Source organism: Glandiceps talaboti, chromosome 14, assembly GCF_964340395.1.
Source record: "Glandiceps talaboti chromosome 14, keGlaTala1.1, whole genome shotgun sequence".
NCBI classification, from domain to species: domain Eukaryota; kingdom Metazoa; phylum Hemichordata; class Enteropneusta; family Spengelidae; genus Glandiceps; species Glandiceps talaboti.
The window spans coordinates 18,332,065-18,352,503 of record NC_135562.1 but is presented as its reverse complement, the minus strand read 5'-3'; the positions used below and the strand labels follow the sequence as shown (position 1 = coordinate 18,352,503).

Sequence of the window (20,439 nt, the reverse complement as noted above, 5' to 3'; positions counted from 1 at the left end):
ATATAGTGTGTATTTTACTGTAGTTGCTTACGCTTTGAACATTTTCACGCACCAGAGCTGTTATTTCTTCCTCGACGCTGCGAAATAACCTATTGGCAGTGCGTTTTGGACGGTGCCGTAAAAGAGAGTGTGGTTTACGATGATGGCTTTGAACGAAGGATTGCAAACCATGTTAATTGAAGAGACAGAATGCTTTCCTGTTTCTTTGGCAGCCATGCTATTCTTCGTGGTTCATGTTTATAATGAAAAAATGTGACACATAACGCAAAAAAAAATATTGTGTAGCCCAATAATCATTGCCTGATTACAAGTCCGTATATTAATTAATACATTATAATAAATTTATTATTATATTCAACACACACACACACACACACACACACACACACACACACACACACTAGCAGAGAGTTTGGTAAGGAATATTCATGTCAAAAAAACTATATGAAAATTACAACGCTGACAACTGAAGTGCATAAACAATTATACAATCCACTTTCATCTTGCTGCATAAAGCTGCGGTATATGTTTCGAGAATATCACGGTGTGTTTTGTGCCCGGGGGCATGTTAAACACATCTGAAAAGTGCTCCCTAACTACACCCGAATTGACAAATTAATTCAAAGTACTGCAGTGTGCACTATTAAGACCTAAGTGTTCAGTTGGTATGTTTCGGGTGCAACATCGAAATTGATAGTCAAGATAAGCCCTTGGTAAAAGTTATCTTTTAGTATAGAAAATTGTTCTTATGTCTTTAACAGTAGTCTAGCAAAAGATTCAAAATTGCTAATACATCTATCTACAATACTACCATATAATGTTCTTTGTTAGACAGCTTAAGACGTGTGGTGTTAGCCTGAGTATTATTGTCGAGTAGTAGTCGAAAATATTGATGTTTAGTATGTTTTATCATTATTTCACCTTATATTATATTGTTTTATATATGTATGTATAGTTTTGTCTTATTAGTTGTTTTGAAAACACCAAGGGACAACCATACTCGACATTTCAATCGTTTTGGTTCATAAAGTAATCTAGCTAATCTAATCTAATCTAATCTAATCTAATCTATTCTGAGACTAATCCTATCTAATCTAATCCTATCCAAGCTACTCTAATCTAAATTAATCTAATATTCCATTTTGATCTAATCTATTTGAATAAAACATGAAAATAATTAAGATAAGGAGGTTAATAAAGGGTGCAAACCCAAAAGCTACCTGATCATACTATGGAACATTGTAAGTACAAATGTAAGACATAAAGTGTAACCTACATACAAACTACAATTTATTTTGCATTTTCCTGCGAAAACAAATCTGACCATTTCGTCTCTATACAATCTATTACAGATTTATTTAGTACTTGGATAGAAAAACAAGATGGAGGAAATTATAACGAAGTGTGACGTTGCTTCCAAAAAGAAAGATTTAAATATCCGTGGTTGGTTTGTGGTTTTAGGATGCAATATAGTTTTGTTGTTTGTCCTTGGACTAAATCAAGCTATAGGACCTTTCTTCGTTGTACTTCTTCAACATTTTGATAAGGGTGCCGGGAATACGTCATTGGTAATCACTATATCGGTGTTCTTTGCCACTTGTACAGGTAACATGTACCATGATAATAAAGTTGTATGTATGTGTGTATGTATGTATGTATGTATGTATGTGTGTATGTATGTATGTATGTATGTATGTATGGATGGATGGATGGATGGATGGATAGATGGATGAATGGATGTGTGTATGTATGTATGTATGTATGTACATGTATGTATGTATGTATGTATGTATGTATGTATGTGTGTGTCTTTTCTTGTTCTCATTCACTATTCTATCTAATCCAGGACCTTTAGCAAGTGTGATCGCCAAGAGGTTTGGATGTCGTATAACTATCATGGTTGGTGGTATCATCTCCAGTATTGGACACTTGCTCAGTTCGTTTGCTACATCAGTTGCTGTTCTGTGTTTTACACATGGCTTTCTTGTAGGTAAGATTTGGTATGATTTATCAATTATAAATTTGTACAAGTCTGCCTGTAGTACATTACAGGAAATCTAGTTTTAACTTGCAAATGCTATTAAACGATGCATCAAGATCAGTGGGACTGATCACAAGGTTTCATGCTGAGGCAGATGCAAGAAAATAACACACATATATCCCTAACGAAGTGTCCGCTCTATATTTTGTTAATGATAACGAAAACAAAATGAAGGATGCCCTCATGTGTTCTGAGATGGACGGCTGATATGCTAGTGATTACATGGATTAATTCAAACCTTCATTAGAATCGGATCTCCACCAAAATCTAACAAACTGGTCCTAGTCGACGAAAAGGCATTCTCTCTATAAAAGTTTATCTAAATCAGTCAATAGTTTTTTTGAGTTAGCATACTAACAAATTATCTAACTCACCATACCATAGACAGACAGGCGGGCAGACAGACAGACAGACAGACAGACAGACAGACAGACAGACAGACAGACAGACAGACAGACAGACAGACAGAAAGATAGAAAGAAAGAAAGAAAGTAAGAAAGAAAGAAAGAAAGGTAAACTGTAAAAAACAGCAATCTCCGTCGAACATCCGTTAATAACTGTAAGTTTCTATATCTACAGGTTTCGGGTATGGATTAGCATACAGTCCCAGTGTAGGAATGGTTTGTGTCTATTTCAAGAAAAGACATGCCTTGGCAAATGGATTGGCTTATACCGGATCTGGTCTCGGTATCTTTGTATTTCCTCCACTGCTGCATACACTCATTGAAGAATATGGCTGGAGAGGATCGTTCCTTGTTCTCTCGGCTATCAATGCCAATATCTGTGTCTGTGCAACCTTACTCAGAAAACCAAGCAACGATGTAAACTGTTCGCCATCTTCAGATCGTCTGTCAGATGAGACCGAAAGAAGGCCATCATGCGAGAGCAATGAAATAGATAGTACTAAGGATCTTGATATAATTGAAAGCCAAACTCATGACACCGACCATGCCGATTCAATCAATATTGACTCTAATGAAAGCATAAAACAGTGTCAGGGTCCACTCGGAATAGAGGAGGGTAAAAAGAATGGGATCATAAAGAGGGCATTTATGATTTTCGACCTCCATCTTTTCTGGGAAAGTCCTCTGTTTCTTTTGATGTTCATTTCCTGTTTCTTTCTCGGGTTTGGTCACTACATCGCAGTGATTTTTCTTTTGCCCAAAGCAGAATCCATGGAATTCGCTAGCTCTAGAGACAATGCCTTCCTTATTTCAATCATGGGAATTTTCAGCATCATCGGAAGAGGAGTCCATGGATTCCTCCTGGAATGTAAATATATCACTGGACCTTCTCTTTACGCAGTTACTCTCGTCACGGCAGGTGTTACATCACTCTTGAGTCCACTAGCACATACGTATGCTGGTATAGCAGTTATCAGCGCTGTGATTGGTCTTACAAGTGGAATGTACCTACCCCTCATCGTTGTTAATTTAACGGAGTTTTTAGGACGGGCAAGATTAGTCAGTACATTGGCTCTTTCCACGTTTGCTCTCGGAGTAGGACTGATTGGTACTCCAATTGCAGGTAAATATTATAAACAAACCGATTGTCAATTTGTTGTTCAATTTCCGGTACCAGATTTCTCTGACTCCCACCCGACCCAAAGACTTCCGAAGAATGCCAGTGATTGGAAGATGGATGCTCGGCCACAATATTACCATTAAAGCATACATAAATAATCATACTGTGGCAAGTCTTGCTAAGTGTAATTTTAAGAGTTATACATTTTAAGCAATAGTGATTTTTTCAAAAAATATATATACCTTGAATTCCTAGGAATCATTTTCATCCAATCGAAACTGTCCGAATCAAATGCACATGCCAGTCGCTATCGTAACTTTAGACCTCTTTACGCCACGCCACCCCCCCCCCCCCACACCCCCACACCCCAACTCCCTAGAGCCGATGGAAGTCAGAGGAGTCTTAGTAACTGAACTTTATGTTTGCCCCTTCATTGGCTGTGCACTATTTAACCCAAGGGGGCCTTTTGGTGGAGCTGAAACCATTCTTAAAGAGCATGAAAGTGTTCTCATTGTCATTGTCATTGTCGAGAATGATGTATAATGACAGTATAGTGGTAATAACCAATGTATATGTAACATGCTTGGTAAGGAAACTCTTGGTTGAAAATCAGCAAACTGTTTTGGCCAGTATCTAAGGAACAGTAACTTTATCTAATTATAGCATCAACAAAATCAGACAAGCACCTGACATTAGACTAGTAACATTTAGAACTGAAAAGAGGAAACAAAACAGTTTAACTTACACATCATAATCTTAAATGCCTGAATGAGGGCGCAATGCATATAGGGGAGGAGTGCAGCAACCTAATTTCAAGGGCACATGGCAGGTGTAATCCCAAACTTTAAACGATCCTGTACCGGCTATTTAAAATGTAGCAAAGTTGGCAAGATCGTTATGTACCAGATGACGCAATGTAGCAATTTGTTGTAGCGACAGGCGACGTTTTGTTTCACCTTAACTGTCTCTCGTATAATAACTTTTCTTTTATTAACAAAGCAAGGACACGTGGTTGCATATAATTATTACGTCTTAAACACTAAACCTGTTTTGGTATTCATTTCTATAGGTTGGATCTACGACACCACACAAAACTACGACCATGTCTACTACTTGGCTGGTGTTTCTCTCGCCATTGGTGGTTTTGTAATTGTGCTTGTGCCATATTTGAAGAAGGTTCAGGTCAGACGTCTGAAAACTGTGAACAGTAATTCTGAAAAGGCTACATATTATGAAAATTCGGCCTATGAGGAAATAAATCATGACAACATCCATCGTCACCGTGTATCCAATGTAGCCTTAACTCGTCATTTGCCACGGTCGTCAACCATGAATTAAAGCTGTCAGGTTGATAAAGTCTTGCATCCCCTGGTTCAGTCATTGATAGTTTACTACATCTCTTGGTTGGGTAACTGGTGGTAAACGGCACATCTTGGTTCCATTACAGGTAGTGAATTCCATATCACGATTAATGACATACTGTATCCCGTAGTTTATTAGTCGATGGTTATACTCCATTCCTATATTTAGTCACTGGTGGCACCACTGTGTACTCAGTTACTAAGTGATACACGGCAGTCCCTGAATCTGTCATTATTGTGACATACTGCATCTCCTGTTTGATCATTGGTGACACACTGTATCCAATTGGTCATTGGTCACACTCTGGATCTCATGGTGGTTATTGGTGTCACACTCCATTCTTTGGTTTGCTCTCTGACCGGTGGTACAATGATGAATCTCTGGTTTGGTGCCTGGTGGCTATCTTTATCAGGCGAATTGGTTGTCAATGATAGCGCACTGTATCTCTTGATGTGGTCCCTAGAGTCTAACTGTATCATGTGAATTGGTTAATGTTGTCATTGATCATGTTGATGCCACACTGCATCGCTTGATGTTGTCCCCAATGGCTAACTGTAAGACTTCGTTGTCATTGGTGATCACACTACATCGTTTGGTTTGATTAGTCACAGGTTGTTTAATTTAATCCACCCATGCTCTGCTATTGCTTATTGCATCTATTGTTTCTGTCACAGTTTTTACACTAGTACTCCATCTCCTGGTGCTATCATTCTTTCAGAAGATTTCGTGACAACCCCAGTGGTTCTTTCTCAAAGAATTGTTTGCAGTTTACACCTGTAACTGATTCATTGTAAGAGATGTTTATACGCTACTTCCATACATAAATGTAGCCTTGTACATCGCTATCTTCTGTTTGGTCCACTGTCTCACTATAACCGTTAGTATTGCTAGTGAGGGTAATTGATTAATATGCTTTGAAGATTGTACGCTCAAACTGATTTGTTGGAAAAAAAACCACATTCAAACTGAGCGAATATAATAGAACTATATACAATCAGACATACTGATAACTACCATTGGGGCATGGCTAATTACTTGTTTGTGCCATTGGTAGCATCACAAGTGGTTTGAGGGACATTCAAGCAAAATCAGAGATCATGAAGTCTACAGGTTAAGATAAATGTTTGATTGTGAAGAGCCAGTTGTTTTTACATATAACTACAGTTGTATACTTCCTTAGTGTCTAGTCTGTTAAACACACATAGACGACACACATATAGCAACACTGTCAGTAATATAGTTAAATTACGTTATAACATAACACCACCCCCACATATTTATGTGTGTGTATATATATATATATATATATATATACATATATGTTGAGGGTAGAAGAAAATCAAGTCGGGTTTTTCGTCTCTACAAGCCTGTTTCGTGAGTAAATCACTCGTCAGGAGATGTTGATGTATATATATATATATATATATATATATATATATATATATATATATATATATATATATATATATATATATATATATAGTCTGCCACTGCGGTATAGAGCACTGTCTTAGCAGATTGATACTCACCAAGTTATATATATATATATATATATATATATATATATATATATGTGTGTGTGTGTGTGTGTGTGATTATCGTATATATAATATAATAAACGTATGATATATATCAGTATTGATTATGCAAATGAGATAAAATAGTTCCCAATGCAAACAATCCCCGACATCATATCTTGAAATATTTGTTTAGGTAGTGGGTGAAGGTTTCGTGTCGGTAAAATATGGATATGTCATTAAATAAATGATATACAACATGTACATGTACAGTATATTCAAATTTCAGTCAATCATAAGGACTAACATGTTGCGAAAAATCTATGTTAATTTGGCATACTACATTGATCTTGACAACCGCCAGTTCATGTCAATTCTTAATTAAATCTTATTTTGTTTTTGTGCAATTCGTTGTGGTTGATTTATTGTGTTTCACATAAAGGCGTAATACCATGCACATCGATTGATAAATGTTTTATAAACTTATAATTAGTTTCGGTTACCAAGACTCTCACCACTGAGGATTCTACTACGAGTGTCGATTGGTGTCTCGTACTGGAGCCCTCAGTTGCGAGAGTTTGACTAACTGATACATTCGATGTACATGCTATGGTTTGGGGATGAACGGGAAATATGACAAAGTAATGTTACCTGTCACTATAGCAACATTATGAAGACGTTACCAACTCTATTCATACTGTAATATTGTTACTCTACTCTAAATGATATACGCTCTATCGGCATGACATACAGGACAGCGCCTATAAATTTCAAAACAGCTGCAGACTGCAATAGTCGACGTAACGTTACATTTCAACGAACAAGAAGTCAATTTTATTTAAACCGACATAAACAGTTTTCTAAATGTTGTCACATTGTACACCTGTAATCGACAACATTTTTATATCACTTCCCGTCAAAAAAGCAAACACTAACAGCAGTAGTGGCGGTGCTTTTCAGAAAGCAAAGTACTAAATTAAATCGGGGTGTCAAACTAGGTCGCTTTTACAATGAAAAATTGCATTTCGGTTGACCTGGTTTGAACTGTAAGAGATTTACTCACTATATTGTATTCCTCCGCTAGTAAATAGTTCTACATAGATCAAGTCACTGTCAACAAAATGTAATTGATATTTTAGTGTAAGAAATAACTGAAATGCTATGGAAAATACAACCTCTAAAATGTCTTAATTTCCTAGTTTATTTTCGTTTTGGGGACGAATAAAATATATAACTAAACTAAAGCGATCCATCCGCTGGGGATGGGTCGCTAGCTTGTATCGTGACTGTAGTTCAGTCAACTGAGACCATAAGGGACTTGTGGTTATGGTGAATACCAATAAATACACAAAAGAAATACAAATGCAAATAAATTAATGAACCAACATACAGGGTCGTAGCCTGACCAAATTGGGGGGGTGTCATAACTTTGCCTTGATGCAATCATGCATTTAGTAATACGATTTAGAAAGGTGGTTAATTTACAATCACAACAACAACAAACCGAAGAAACACCCAAAATACCCGTACTCTCTATTTTATAAAAATCACACTGGAGAACATGTCTCAACTATATTCCACACTCAAAATTGTTTGTTGTTTGTTTGTTTATTTGTCTACATGCTTGTTTGTTACGGGGTATTGGTTTTGGGGCAGAATTGGTCTAAAATGGGGGCTGGGGTTGACAGCATTGGCCACTCACCCCTACCAGACCTAGCCATTGGTACCCCCCCCCCCCTGGCTGATCCCCCGGCCCTGTGCTCACACATATCATATCGGTAATCATATATACTTGTAAGCTGCACGCAGACCTCAGAACCCATGGGCCAAAGAAGTGTTGTCGAATCCCAGTTTCCTTTTGTAAAATACGATAGGGCCTACCCTCTCATATTCAAACCAAACAAACATATAGTAATGTTACATGTCACTGTAGCAACATTATGAAGACGTTACTAACTCTATTCATACTGTAATATCGTTACTCTACCTGTTGGCGATGCTTTGTGAATTTTGTAATGAAGCAATGATTGACTCACAGCCCGCAAGTGACTATCTAGGTAAAACATACAAATAATCTTTGCGAGCTAGCTCATCCATCAGGTTTTATCTTTGACTTTCCTAAAGAAAAACTTACATTACATACATTGGTCAGTATAATTTATATATACCATTCTGTAGGTTTGTATAATACTCTGGTCTATAGTATGTATAGATTGGTTAATGAAATATGTACAGGGGTCTATATGTTTGCATTCATTGTCAATAGATTAATATACATTTGTCTATAGTTTGCATTCATTAGTCTACAGATTTATGTATGTTGGTCTATGTGTTTAAATTTGTATACATTGGTTTATAGGTCTGAATATTTTGTTCTAAGATCTATGCAATTAAAATACAGGTTTACATACATTGGTCTACATATTTATGCATATTGGTCTATAGGTTTGTATACATAGGTCTACATGTTTGTTATACTTTGGTCATAGGTCTGTATACATTGTTCTATAGGTTTATATACATTGGCTTATAGTTCTGTATGCTTTGGTATATGCGATTGTATATATTGGTCTACAGGTTTGTATAATTGCTCTGTGGGTTTGCATACAAAAAAAGTACATAGGTCGATGGGTTTGTTTACTTTGGTCTGTAGTTTGTATACAGTGGTCTATGGATTTGTATGATTTGGTCTGTTTTTGTATACATTGGTCTATCATCTATGCAATTGAAATTCAGGTTTGCATACACTAGTCTATATGTATATTGGTCTATAGGTTTTTAGACATTGGTCTACATGTACATACATGTATTTGTATACGTTGGTCTATAGATTTGTATGTTTTCGTACATGCACTTGTATACATCCCGTCTATAGTTTGTATACATTGGTCTAGCGATTTGCAGAGTATATTGATACAGGATTACATAGATTAGGTGACACATTTGCAAACATTGATCTATAGGTTTGTACGGTTTGGTCTATAGCCTAGGTATGTATAAGAGGTCTATAAGATTAGTTGGGTAATTCTAGTTTTAAACAGGTTGGTCTATATGTTTGTATGGGTTGGTCTATTGGTTTGTACGGGTTGGTCTATAGCCTAGGTATGTATAAGAGGTCTATAAGATTAGTTGGGTCGATCTAGTTTTAAACAGGTTGGTCTATAGCCTAGGTATGTACAAGAGGTCTATAAGATTAGTTGTACACCCAACAAAGTACTGAATCACCTGTGGGTAATCGTACACACCCAACACAGTACTGATGATCATCTGTGGGTTATCATCCATCCAACACAGTACTGATCACCTGTGGGTAATCGTACACCCAACACAGTACTGATCACCTGTGGGTAATCGTACACCCAAGACAGTACTGAATCACCTGTGGGTAATCGTACACCCAACACAGTACTGATGATCATCTGTGGGTTATCATCCACCCAACACAGTACGATCACCTGTGGGTAATCGTACACCCAACACAGTACTGAATCACCTGTGGGTAATCGTACACCCAACACAATACTGATCACCTGATGATATCTGGTTTCTTCATATTATAAACAGTAAGAAGAGGTTATTTATGATTTACTAGGATGTACATTAACATATTCAAACCTTCTCCAGATCTGTATTTACATAAACACACACACACACACACATGCCATTTCTTGCAACTTTCAGCTATTATTGTTAAAAACGGGCTAGCTTTGATTTAGCACAGTTTCTAGAAGAACAAATATATTTTTAGTAATATCTGTGAAATTTCAAAAGAAAGTCAAGGAAGTATCTTTTTAGGGATCGAAAACACATGAAAGCATTCCGTCACACACTTTATTGAAGCTGCGCGTGCTGACATGTCAACAAAGCACACCACCAATGATAGCTTTCGGGGTCATCTAGCGCAACGCTCACTGTGGTTGTTTTCTGACTACGTAGTGTTAATTTGAGCAACTACAGTCACAACATTTTTTATGATATGCAATTCGATGCTTTTGAAATTGAGTGGCAAGACTCGATTAGTTTTCCGAAAACTATTTTCTAGTCTCTCACCCACAACTTGAAATCGTTTTCCTTTTGGATGTTATCATTTATTTCTTTTCTGTATGTTTATTTCTTGTGGGGAATAAATTTCAATTCAATTCAATTCAATTCAAAATAACAGCTATTTCTATTGGATGTTCGATGGGTTGTTGTATTGGCGGAATGGCGCTCATTGGCCAATTAGAGACCACCTTAAAATATGACCTGATCTGTCCACTAACTGAAGTAATCGAGTTTTCGTCAGTTCTGTTGTAGTAAGCCATACGACAGTGGTGACATTCTATCTGGGTAATGATCCTCACGTGTCATCTAGCAGCCACCCCTATGTCATAAGTGGACCCTGGGAGCGGTACTAGTGGCCAGCTTTGGCAGGGGTGTGTGACCAGTGCTTGAAACCCCAGGCCCCATTCTTAAAAATTAAGAAAACTTAGTGCTACGGTCGTCCTTGTCCAATGTTCCCTGCCCGTGGGGCCATGTCATGTGTAGGCCGACGATCGACATTACGTAAACCATCAATGACTGAACCAGGGGATACAAAACTTTATCAACCTGATAGCTTTAATTCATGGTTGAAGACCGTGACAAATGACGAGTTAAGGCTACATTGGATAAACGGTGACGATGGATGTTGTTATGATTTGTTCCCTCATAGGCCGAATTATTTATAATATGCAGCCTTTTCAGGTTTACTGTCCACAGCTTTCTGACGTCTGACTTCAACCTTCTTCAAATATGGCACAAGTACAATCACAAAACCACCAATGGCGAGAGAACCACCAGCCAAGTAGTAGACATGGTCGTAGTTTTGTGTGGTGTCGTAGATCCAACCTAGAAATGAATACCAAAACATGTTTAGTGTTCAAGATGTAATAATTATATGCAACCAAGTGTCCTTGTTTTGTTAATAAAAGAAAAGTTACTATAAGAGAAGCCAGGTAATGTGAAGCAAAGCGTCGCCTGTCGCGACAACAAATTGCGACATTGTGTCATCTGGTACATAACGATCTTGCCAACTTTGCTACATTTTAAACAGCCAGTACAGGATTGTTTAAAGTTTAGGACTGCACCTGCCATGTGTCCTTGAAGTTAGGTTGCTGCACTCCTCCCCTATATGCATTACGCCTTCATTCAGGCATTTAAGATTATGATGTCTAAGTTAAACTGTTTTGTTTCCTCTTTTCAGTTCTAGTCTAATGTCAAGTTCTTGTCTGATGTTATTGATGCTATAATTAGATAAAGTTACCGTTCCTTAGATACTGGCCAAAATAGTTTGCTGATTTTCAACCAAGAGTTTCCCTACTAAGCATGTTACATATACATTGGTTATTACCACTATACTGTCATTATACATCATTCTCGACAATGACAATAGGAACACTTTCATGCTCTTTTAGAATGGTTTCAGCTCCACAAAAAAGCCCCCTTGGGGTAAAATAGTGCACAGCCAATGAAGGGGCAAACATATAGTTCAGTTACCTAGACTCCTCTGACTTCTCTAGAGAGTTGGGGTGTGGGGTGCTGGGGTGGCATGGTGTGTATAAGAGGTCCAAAGTTACGATGGCGACTGCCATGTGCATTTGATTCGGACAGTTTCGATTAGTTGAAAATGATTCCTAGGAATTCAAGGTATACATATATATTTTTGGAAAATCACTATTGCATAAAATTTTGACTATTAAAATTACACTTAGCAAGACTTGCCACAGTGTGATTTTTTATGTATGTTATAATGGTAATGTTGTGGCCGAGCATCAAATCTTCTTCCAATCACTGTGGCATTCTTCGAAAGTCTTTGGGTCGGGTGGGAGTCAGAGAAATCTGGTACCGGAGATTGAACAACAAATTGACAATCGGTTTGTTTATAATATTTACCTGCAATTGGAGTACCGATCAGTCCTACTCCTTGAGCAAACGTGGAAAGAGCCAATGTACTGACTAATCTTTCCCGTCCTAAAAACTCCGTTAAATTAACAACCATGAGGGGTAGGTACATTCCACTTGTAAGACCAATCACAGCGCTGATAACTGCTATACCAGCATACGTATGTGCTAGTGGACTCAAGAGTGATGTAACACCTGCCGTGACGAGAGTAACTGCGTAAAGAGAAGGTCCTGTGATATATTTACATTCCAGGAGGAATCCGTGGACTCCTCTTCCGATGATGCTGAAAATTCCCATGATTGAAATAAGGAAGGCATTGTCTCTAGAGCTAGCGAATTCCATGGATTCTGCTTTGGGCAAAAGAAAAATCACTGCGATGTAGTGACCAAACCCGAGAAAGAAACAGGAAATGAACATCAAAGGAAACAGAGGACTTTCCCGGAAAAGATGGAGGTCGAAAATCATAAATGCCCTCTTTATGATCCCATTCTTTTTACCCTCCTCTATTCCGAGTGGACCCGGACACTGTTTTATGCTTTCATTAGAGTCAATATTGATTGAATCGGCAAGGTCGGTGTCATGAGTTTGGCTTGTAATGATATCAAGATGCATAGTACTATCTATTTCATCGCTCTCGCATGATGGCTTTCTTTCGGTCTCATCTGATAGACGATCTGACAATGGAGAAGTCTTTGCAGAGTCTACATCGTTGCTTGGTTTTCTGAGTAAGGTTGCACAGACACAGATATTGGCATTGATAGCCGAGAAAACAAGGAACGATCCTCTCCAGCCATATTCTTCAATGAGAGTATGCAGCAGTGGAGGAAATACAAAGATACCGAGACCTGGTCCGGTATAGGCCAATCCATTTGCCAAGGCATATCTTTTCTTGAAATAGAAACATACCATTCCTACGCTGGGACTGTATGCTAATCCATACCCGAAACCTGTAGATATAGAAACTTACAGTTATTAGCCGATGTTCGACACAGATTGCTTACAGTGTACCTTTCTTTCTTTCTGTGTCAGTTTGTCTGTGTATCTGTCTGTCTGTCTGTCTGTCAATGCTATGGTGAGTTGGACCATTTGTTAGTATGCTATCTCAAAAAACTATTGACGGATTTAGATAAACTTTTAAAGAGATACTGCCTGGCGTCGACTCGGGCCAGTTTGTTAGTTTTTGGAGGAGATCGGATTCTAATGAAGGTTTTAATTAATCCATGTAATCACTAGCATATCGATCTCCTAACACTTGAACAGTGTTCGTTATCATTAACAACATATAGAGCGGACACTTCGTAAGGGATGTACATGTGTTATTTTCTTGCATCTGCCTCAGCATGAAACCTTGTGATACTGAACTTATGCATCGTTTAATAGCATTTGCAAGTTAAAACGAGATCTCCTGTAATGTACTACAGACAGACTTGTACAAATTTGTAATTGATAAATCATACCAAATCTTACCTACAAGAAAGCCATGTGTAAAACACAGAACAGCAACTGATGTAGCAAACGAACTGAGCAAGTGTCCAATACTGGAGATAATACCACCAACAATGATAGTTATACGACATCCAAACCTCTTGGCGATCACACTTGCTAAAGGTCCTGGATTAGATAGAATAGTGAAATGAGAACAAGAAAAGACACATACATACATACATAAATACATACATACATACATACATACATACATACATACATACATACATACATACATACATACATATTACATACATACATACATACATACATACATACATACATACATACATATTACATACATACATACATACATACATACATACATACATACATATCCATCCATTTATCGATTCATACATACATACATACATACATACATACATACATACATACATACATACATACATACATACAACTTTATTATCGTGGTACATGTTACCTGTACAATAGGCAAAGAACACCGATATAGTGATTACCAATGACGTATTCCCAGCACCCTTATCAAAATGTTGAAGAAGTACAACGAAGAAAGGTCCTAATGCTTGATTTAGACCAAGGACAAACAACAAAATTATATTGCATCCTAAAACCACAAACCAACCACGGATATTTAGATCTTTCTTTTTGGAAGCAACGTCACACCTCGTTATATTTTTCCCCATCTTGTTTTTCTGTCGAAGTACTAAATAAATCTGTAATATATTGTATAGAGACGAAATGGTCAGATTTGTTTTCACAGGAAAATGTAAAATAAATTGAAATTTGTATGTAGGTTACACTTTATGCATTACTTACAATGTTCCATAGTATGACGGGTCACTCTTGGGTTTCCACCCTTTATTAACCTCCTTATCTTAATTATTTTCACGTTTTATTTAAATAGATTAGATAAAAACTGAATATTATATTAAATTAGATTAGACTAGCTTGGATATGATTAGATTAGATAGGATTAGTCTCAGATTAGATTAGATTAAATTAGATTAGATTACTTTATGAACCAAAACGATTGAAATGGTTGTCCCTTGGTGTTTTCAAAACAACCAATAAGACAAAACTATACATATATATATATATATATATATATATATATATATATATATATATATATATATATATATATATAGAACAATATAAGGTGAAAGAATGATACAATACTACACATCAGCATTTTCGACTACTACTTGATAATAACACCAAGACTAACACCACATGTTTTAAGCTGTCTAACAAAGAACATTACATGGTAGTATTGTAGATACATAAGAACAATTTTCTATACTAAAAGATAACTTTTACCAAGGGCTTATCTTGACTATCAATTTCGATGTTGCACCCGAAACCTACCAACTGAACACTTAGGTCTTAACAGTGCACACGGTAGTACTTTTAATTAATTTGTCAATTCGGGTGTAGTTAGGGAGCACTTTTCGGATGTGTTTAACATGCACCCCGGCACAAAACACATCGTGATATTCTCGAAACATATACCTCAGCTCTATGCAGCAAGATGAAAGTGGATTGTACACTTGTTTATGCACTTCAGTTGTAAGCATGGCAATTTTCATATAGTTTTTATTCATGAATGTTCCTACCACACTCTCTGCTAGTGTGTGTGTGTGTGTGTGTGTGTGTGTGTGTGTGTGTGTGTGTGTGTGTGTGTGTGTGTTGAAAATAATAACACATTGATTATAATGTATTGATTAATATACGGACTTGTAATTAGACAATGGTGATTGGGGCTACACAATATTTATTTTGCGTTATCTGTCACGTATTGTCATTATAAACATAAACCACGAAGAATATCACGGCAGCCAAAGAAACATGAAAGCATTCTGTCTTTTCAATTAACATGGTTTGCGATCCTTAGTTCAAAGCCATCGTCGTAAACCATACCCTCTTTTACGGCACTGTCCAAAACGCACTGCCAAGAGGTTATTTCGCAGCGTCGAGGAAGAAATAACAGCTCAGATCTGGTGCGCGAAAATGTTCAAAGTGTAAGCAGCTACAGTAAAAGTACACACTATATCTCTGACATGTGACCATGAACCATTTCGAAGGTGTTCTCCTAATTTTTCAATCGACTATTTTGCAGTAGTTACAAAATAATTAAGATTATTTAAATAATAATAATAATAATAATATTGATTACATACCTCTATTGCTTTCTTGCTACAAATTTCACATGTCCTTGCCACCTGTCGAAATGAATGATAGACGATTTTGGTGAAATTATTTCTAGGTAAGCCAGAAAACGAACAAACGAGACATCTAATGCATCAATGCTTCTTACATTCAGTTCAGTCCCAAACAATTGACACATCCCTGTGGTGTCATCCAATAGCGAAGAATAGACTAAAGTGTGTGTGCACATCGGCGTAAATAAGCCTCCAATTGGACACCATTAAAGTTGTATTAGCTATTAATCAGTTCTTAGTTAATATGAAAAGAAAAGAAATGTCGAGAAAAGAGTTCACATGATCGAAGCGAATGAACCATTAGGCTTGTAGTAGGTCTTAATTTGGTCTTTCGGTGATATAGGTTAGAACCTTTATAGTCTGAAGGAAGGAAAGTCGAGAAAAGGGTTCATGACATCAAATCGAGTAAATAATCCTAGTGAGAGATCGAACTCCACATAACGTGTTGGAAAAGTCTTTAAAACCATTCATACATGACAACCGGGCTGTGAGCGTACATGAAGTTGAACATCGACGAACAATTCATTATTGATGAAAAAAACACAAATAAATCGACTAATAGGTAAACATACAGACCATCATAGTGGTGTAAGGTTTAATAGACCTAAGTGCTTTAATTTAATTGACATACCCTACGTTGAACACACGTGTATAACGAGTACTCTGATAATAGAAAATACATTACATCATTCTGTTAAGGGGAATATTGTACGGAATACCATACTCACTATACCCTTTGAAACGATAACACAAAACCGTTGCCGGTTCTATTCTATATTCCAATGAGAGGTTTCTTTTGGTAACTAGCATATAACTCGTAATGTCAGAGATAGGAATGAGATCTAAACTGCTAATACCGAATAACAGCAGTTTACATAATTACTACATTTGGTTGGAACGGCAAACTTCACTGGGATGAAACATATACACTATGATTATGTCATCTTGACAGTCTTGAAGTCTTGTTGTTATTGTATTTATTTATTTATTTATTTATTTATTTATTTATTTATTATGTTTTGAGCAAATGTTTGTATTTTGGAAGGTAGACATCTAACGTTTTAGTTAGGTAGACTGGGTAAAGTCGAGGCGCTGTACTCAGGACACTGCACTCAAAAATACGACCGGCTTACGCGAGTTGCCTTTATTCTGGTGTCACTATTACACACGATTGAAGGGTGATATCGAATTTGGCAAGTTACATTTATCTTGAAAATATCTCAACGTGTGCGAAAACAGACCCTTTCGTGTAGGGTCAATGGTGAAAATGGGTGTGAACGGTGATTTTACTGAAGCTCGCCTGTTACGTCACATTGTTACGGATGACAGAATACAACTTTTTTAATATTCGCTAAGTTTTGATGTTTTGCGAGGTCACCGTGAACTCTCAGCTGTCATGAATTAATACTTAGAACAAATGTTTGCATATCGCGAATAGTATTCTTCTAACATGACAACATTAAGTTATTATAAGATCAACAGTGTCAAATAATGACTAATTACAGACAGTTGGAAGAACAATGAAGTGATCACATTGTTTGGCTAGTTTTCATATTCGTCAATATCATTTGCATTGAATTAAGGCGACAGCAATACTTCCGTTTTAGTCATTTATGGTGCTGATTACTTTATCACCCAATCATTTGAGTATTGTATATTTTACGTTGATAAGAATTTAATGGAATAATAAAATTATGGATTCAGTCTTATGGAAGAGACGGTCCGAGGCGAGGAGCTTCGATCTGCTCCGTGGCCACTTCTAAATGATCCAGGTTAACCATGAACATTGTGTGTAGTTTGAGCTAATTCCCTAAAAGTCCAAGTCGATCCAGTGTACAGAGTGGAGAGCGAGAGAGAGAGTAACATTGAAGGAGGGTTACCTAAAAGGAAGAGATCTAACCACCTACAATTTGTTACAACATCACTTGTCAATGGAGGTCACCTTCGACTATGGGTCGGATCACCCGCTTTCTACCGAAAATCTTGAACAGACCTTGTCTATTTCTAACAATAGCCATTTAAAAGTACACACGTATATATCTATTTTGTAAAATTTGTAAATTTTGGGCGAAAAACCGGGCCGAAATTTCCGACCTCAGCAGGGTCAAGTATTCCTTCACGAAATCGCCGAAAAATCACAGTATTCCTATCATTAATTCCGAAATCGATTCTTCTAGCACAGAGGGAGAAATATCAGTCGAGATTTTCGCTTTTAAAGTATCAAAAATCATGAATTGTTGTGAAAGTTACGGCGAGTTGAAAATGCCCCAAAATACGGCCGGTGAGCACTGAGCCAGCCATCATTGTAAACGTACCACACATCGAGGTCAGTGTACACAATGGCGGCTCACTGCGTAATGACCTTTCACAGTTGTTTTTACCCATTATGCTCTGCACCCCTTCCAGCCTCCTCTGGTCCTACCCTCTCATATTCAAACCAAACAAACATATAGTAATGTTATCTGTCACTATAGCAACATTATGAAGACGTTACCAACTCTATTCATACTGTAATATCGTTACTCTACTCTAAATGATATAAGCTCTATCGGCATGACATACAGGACAAATACAAATTTCAAAACATCTGCAGTCTACAATAGTCGACGTAACGTTACATTTCAACGACCAAGAAGTCAATTTTATTGAAACCAGCATAAACAGTTTTCTAAATGTTGTCAAATTGTACTCCTGTATAAATCGACAACCATCTGAAAAAAACACACAAAAAACAACAACACATTTTTATATCACTTACCGTCAAAAAAGCGAACACTAGCAGCAATAGTGACGGTGCTTTTCAGAAAGCAAAGTACTAAATCAGATCGGGGTGTCAAACTAGGTCGCTGTGACAATGAAACGAGGTCGATTTTACAATGAAAAATTGCATTTCAGTTGACCTGGTTTGAACTGTAAGAGATATACTCACTATATTGTATTCCTCCGCTAGTAAATAGTTCTACATAAATCAAGTCACTGTCAACAAAATGTAATTGATATTTTAGTGTACGAAATAACTGAAATGCTATGGGAAATACAACCCCTAAAATGCGTTTTAATTTTCTAGTTTATTTTCGTTTTGGGGACGAATAAAATATATAACTAAACTAAAGCGATCCATCCGCTGGGGGTGGGTCGCTAGCTTGTATCGTGACTGTCTAAATGTTCAATGTAGTTCAGTCAACTGAGACCATAAGGGACTTGTGATTATGGTGAATACAAATAAATACACAAAAGAAATAAAAATGCAAATAAATTAACGAACCAACAGACAGGGCCGTAGCCTGACCAAATGTGTGTGTGTGTGTGTGGGGGGGGGGGGTCAGAACTTTGTCCTGGTGCAATCATGCATTTAGTAATACGATTTAGAAAGGTGATTAATTTACGAAAATCACAACAACAACAGACCGAAGAAACACCCAAAATACCCGTACTCTCTATTTTATAAAAATCACACTGGAGAACGTGTCTCAAGTATATTCCACACTCAAAACTGTTTGTTGTTTGTTTGTTTATTTGTCTACATGCTTGTTTGTTACGGGGTATTGGTTTTTGGGTCAGAATTGGTCTAAAATGGGAGCTGGGGTTGACAGCATTGGCCACACACACCTACCAGACCTGGCCAGTGGTACCCCCGGGGCTGAGTCCCCGGCCCTGTGCTCACATATATCATATCGGTAATCATACTTGTAAGCTACACGCAGACCTCAAAACCCATGGGCCAAAGAAGTGTTGTCGAATTCCATTTTCCTTTTTAAAAATACTATAGGGCCTAGTCTGTAAGGTACGCCGTGACGGGGCGCCCTCAACCATCGGCCAACCCCTAACACAGAGAGGAGGCCGGTGAGGGCGAAACGTCACGACGTATCTTACATTCTATATAGGGCCTAGACACTCATATTCAAACCAAAATGTAATATTTCGTATCTTGTGATACGGTCATTGTTACACTGATACATTCGATGTACATGCTATGGTTTGGGGATGAACGGGAAATATGACAAAGTAATGTTACCTGTCACTATAGCAACATTATGAAGACGTTACTAACTCTATTCATACTGTAATATCGTTACTCTACCTGTTGGCGATGCTTTGTGAATTTTGTAATGAATCAATGATTGACTCATAGCCCGCAAGTGACTATCTAGGTAAAATATACCAATAATCATTGCGAGCTAGCTCATCCATCAGGTTTTATCTTTGACTGTCCTAAAGAAAAACTTACATTACATACATTGGTCAGTATAATTTATATATACCATTCTGCAGGTTTGTATAATACTCTGGTCTATAGTATGTATATATTGGTTAATGAAATATGTACAGTGGTCTATACGTTTGCATTCATTAGTCTACAGATTTATGTATGTTGGTCTATGT

The 20,439-nt window shown here is 37.2% G+C and overlaps 2 protein-coding genes across 2 annotated transcripts; one reads left to right on the top strand and one right to left on the bottom strand.

Annotated features, from left to right (window-relative positions):
* Positions 1–1,382: 1,382 nt before the first annotated feature.
* LOC144445376 (monocarboxylate transporter 12-like) lies at positions 1,383–5,528 on the top strand. The gene is made up of 5 exons (XM_078134914.1): positions 1,383–1,605; positions 1,847–1,990; positions 2,621–3,568; positions 4,635–4,747; positions 5,391–5,528. Exons 1-5 carry the CDS (start codon positions 1,383–1,385, stop codon positions 5,526–5,528), a joined length of 1,566 nt encoding a protein of 521 aa, XP_077991040.1.
* A 4,793-nt stretch (positions 5,529–10,321) lies between these two features.
* Positions 10,322–19,064, bottom strand: LOC144445749 (monocarboxylate transporter 14-like). Its single transcript, XM_078135392.1, has 6 exons — positions 18,815–19,064; positions 16,015–16,056; positions 14,295–14,547; positions 13,835–13,978; positions 12,358–13,314; positions 10,322–11,313 (listed from the first exon to the last, which is right to left on the bottom strand). The coding sequence occupies exons 3-6, from the start codon at positions 14,515–14,517 to the stop codon at positions 11,144–11,146; spliced, it is 1,494 nt and encodes a 497-aa protein (XP_077991518.1). The 5' UTR covers positions 14,518–14,547; positions 16,015–16,056; positions 18,815–19,064; the 3' UTR covers positions 10,322–11,143.
* Between the last annotated feature and the right edge of the window lie 1,375 nt (positions 19,065–20,439).

Coding starts and splice junctions, on each gene's coding strand:
- LOC144445749 (XM_078135392.1), bottom strand. CDS start 14,517: ATGGGGAAAAATATAACGAGGTGTGACGTTGCTTCCAAAAAGAAAGAT. Junction 13,315..13,834: donor TACACATGGCTTTCTTGTAG/GTAAGATTTGGT, acceptor CTATATCTACAG/GTTTCGGGTATGGATTAGCA. Junction 11,314..12,357: donor GATCGGTACTCCAATTGCAG/GTAAATATTATA, acceptor ATTCATTTCTAG/GTTGGATCTACGACACCACA.
- LOC144445376 (XM_078134914.1), top strand. CDS start 1,383: ATGGAGGAAATTATAACGAAGTGTGACGTTGCTTCCAAAAAGAAAGAT. Junction 1,991..2,620: donor TACACATGGCTTTCTTGTAG/GTAAGATTTGGT, acceptor CTATATCTACAG/GTTTCGGGTATGGATTAGCA. Junction 3,569..4,634: donor GATTGGTACTCCAATTGCAG/GTAAATATTATA, acceptor TCATTTCTATAG/GTTGGATCTACGACACCACA.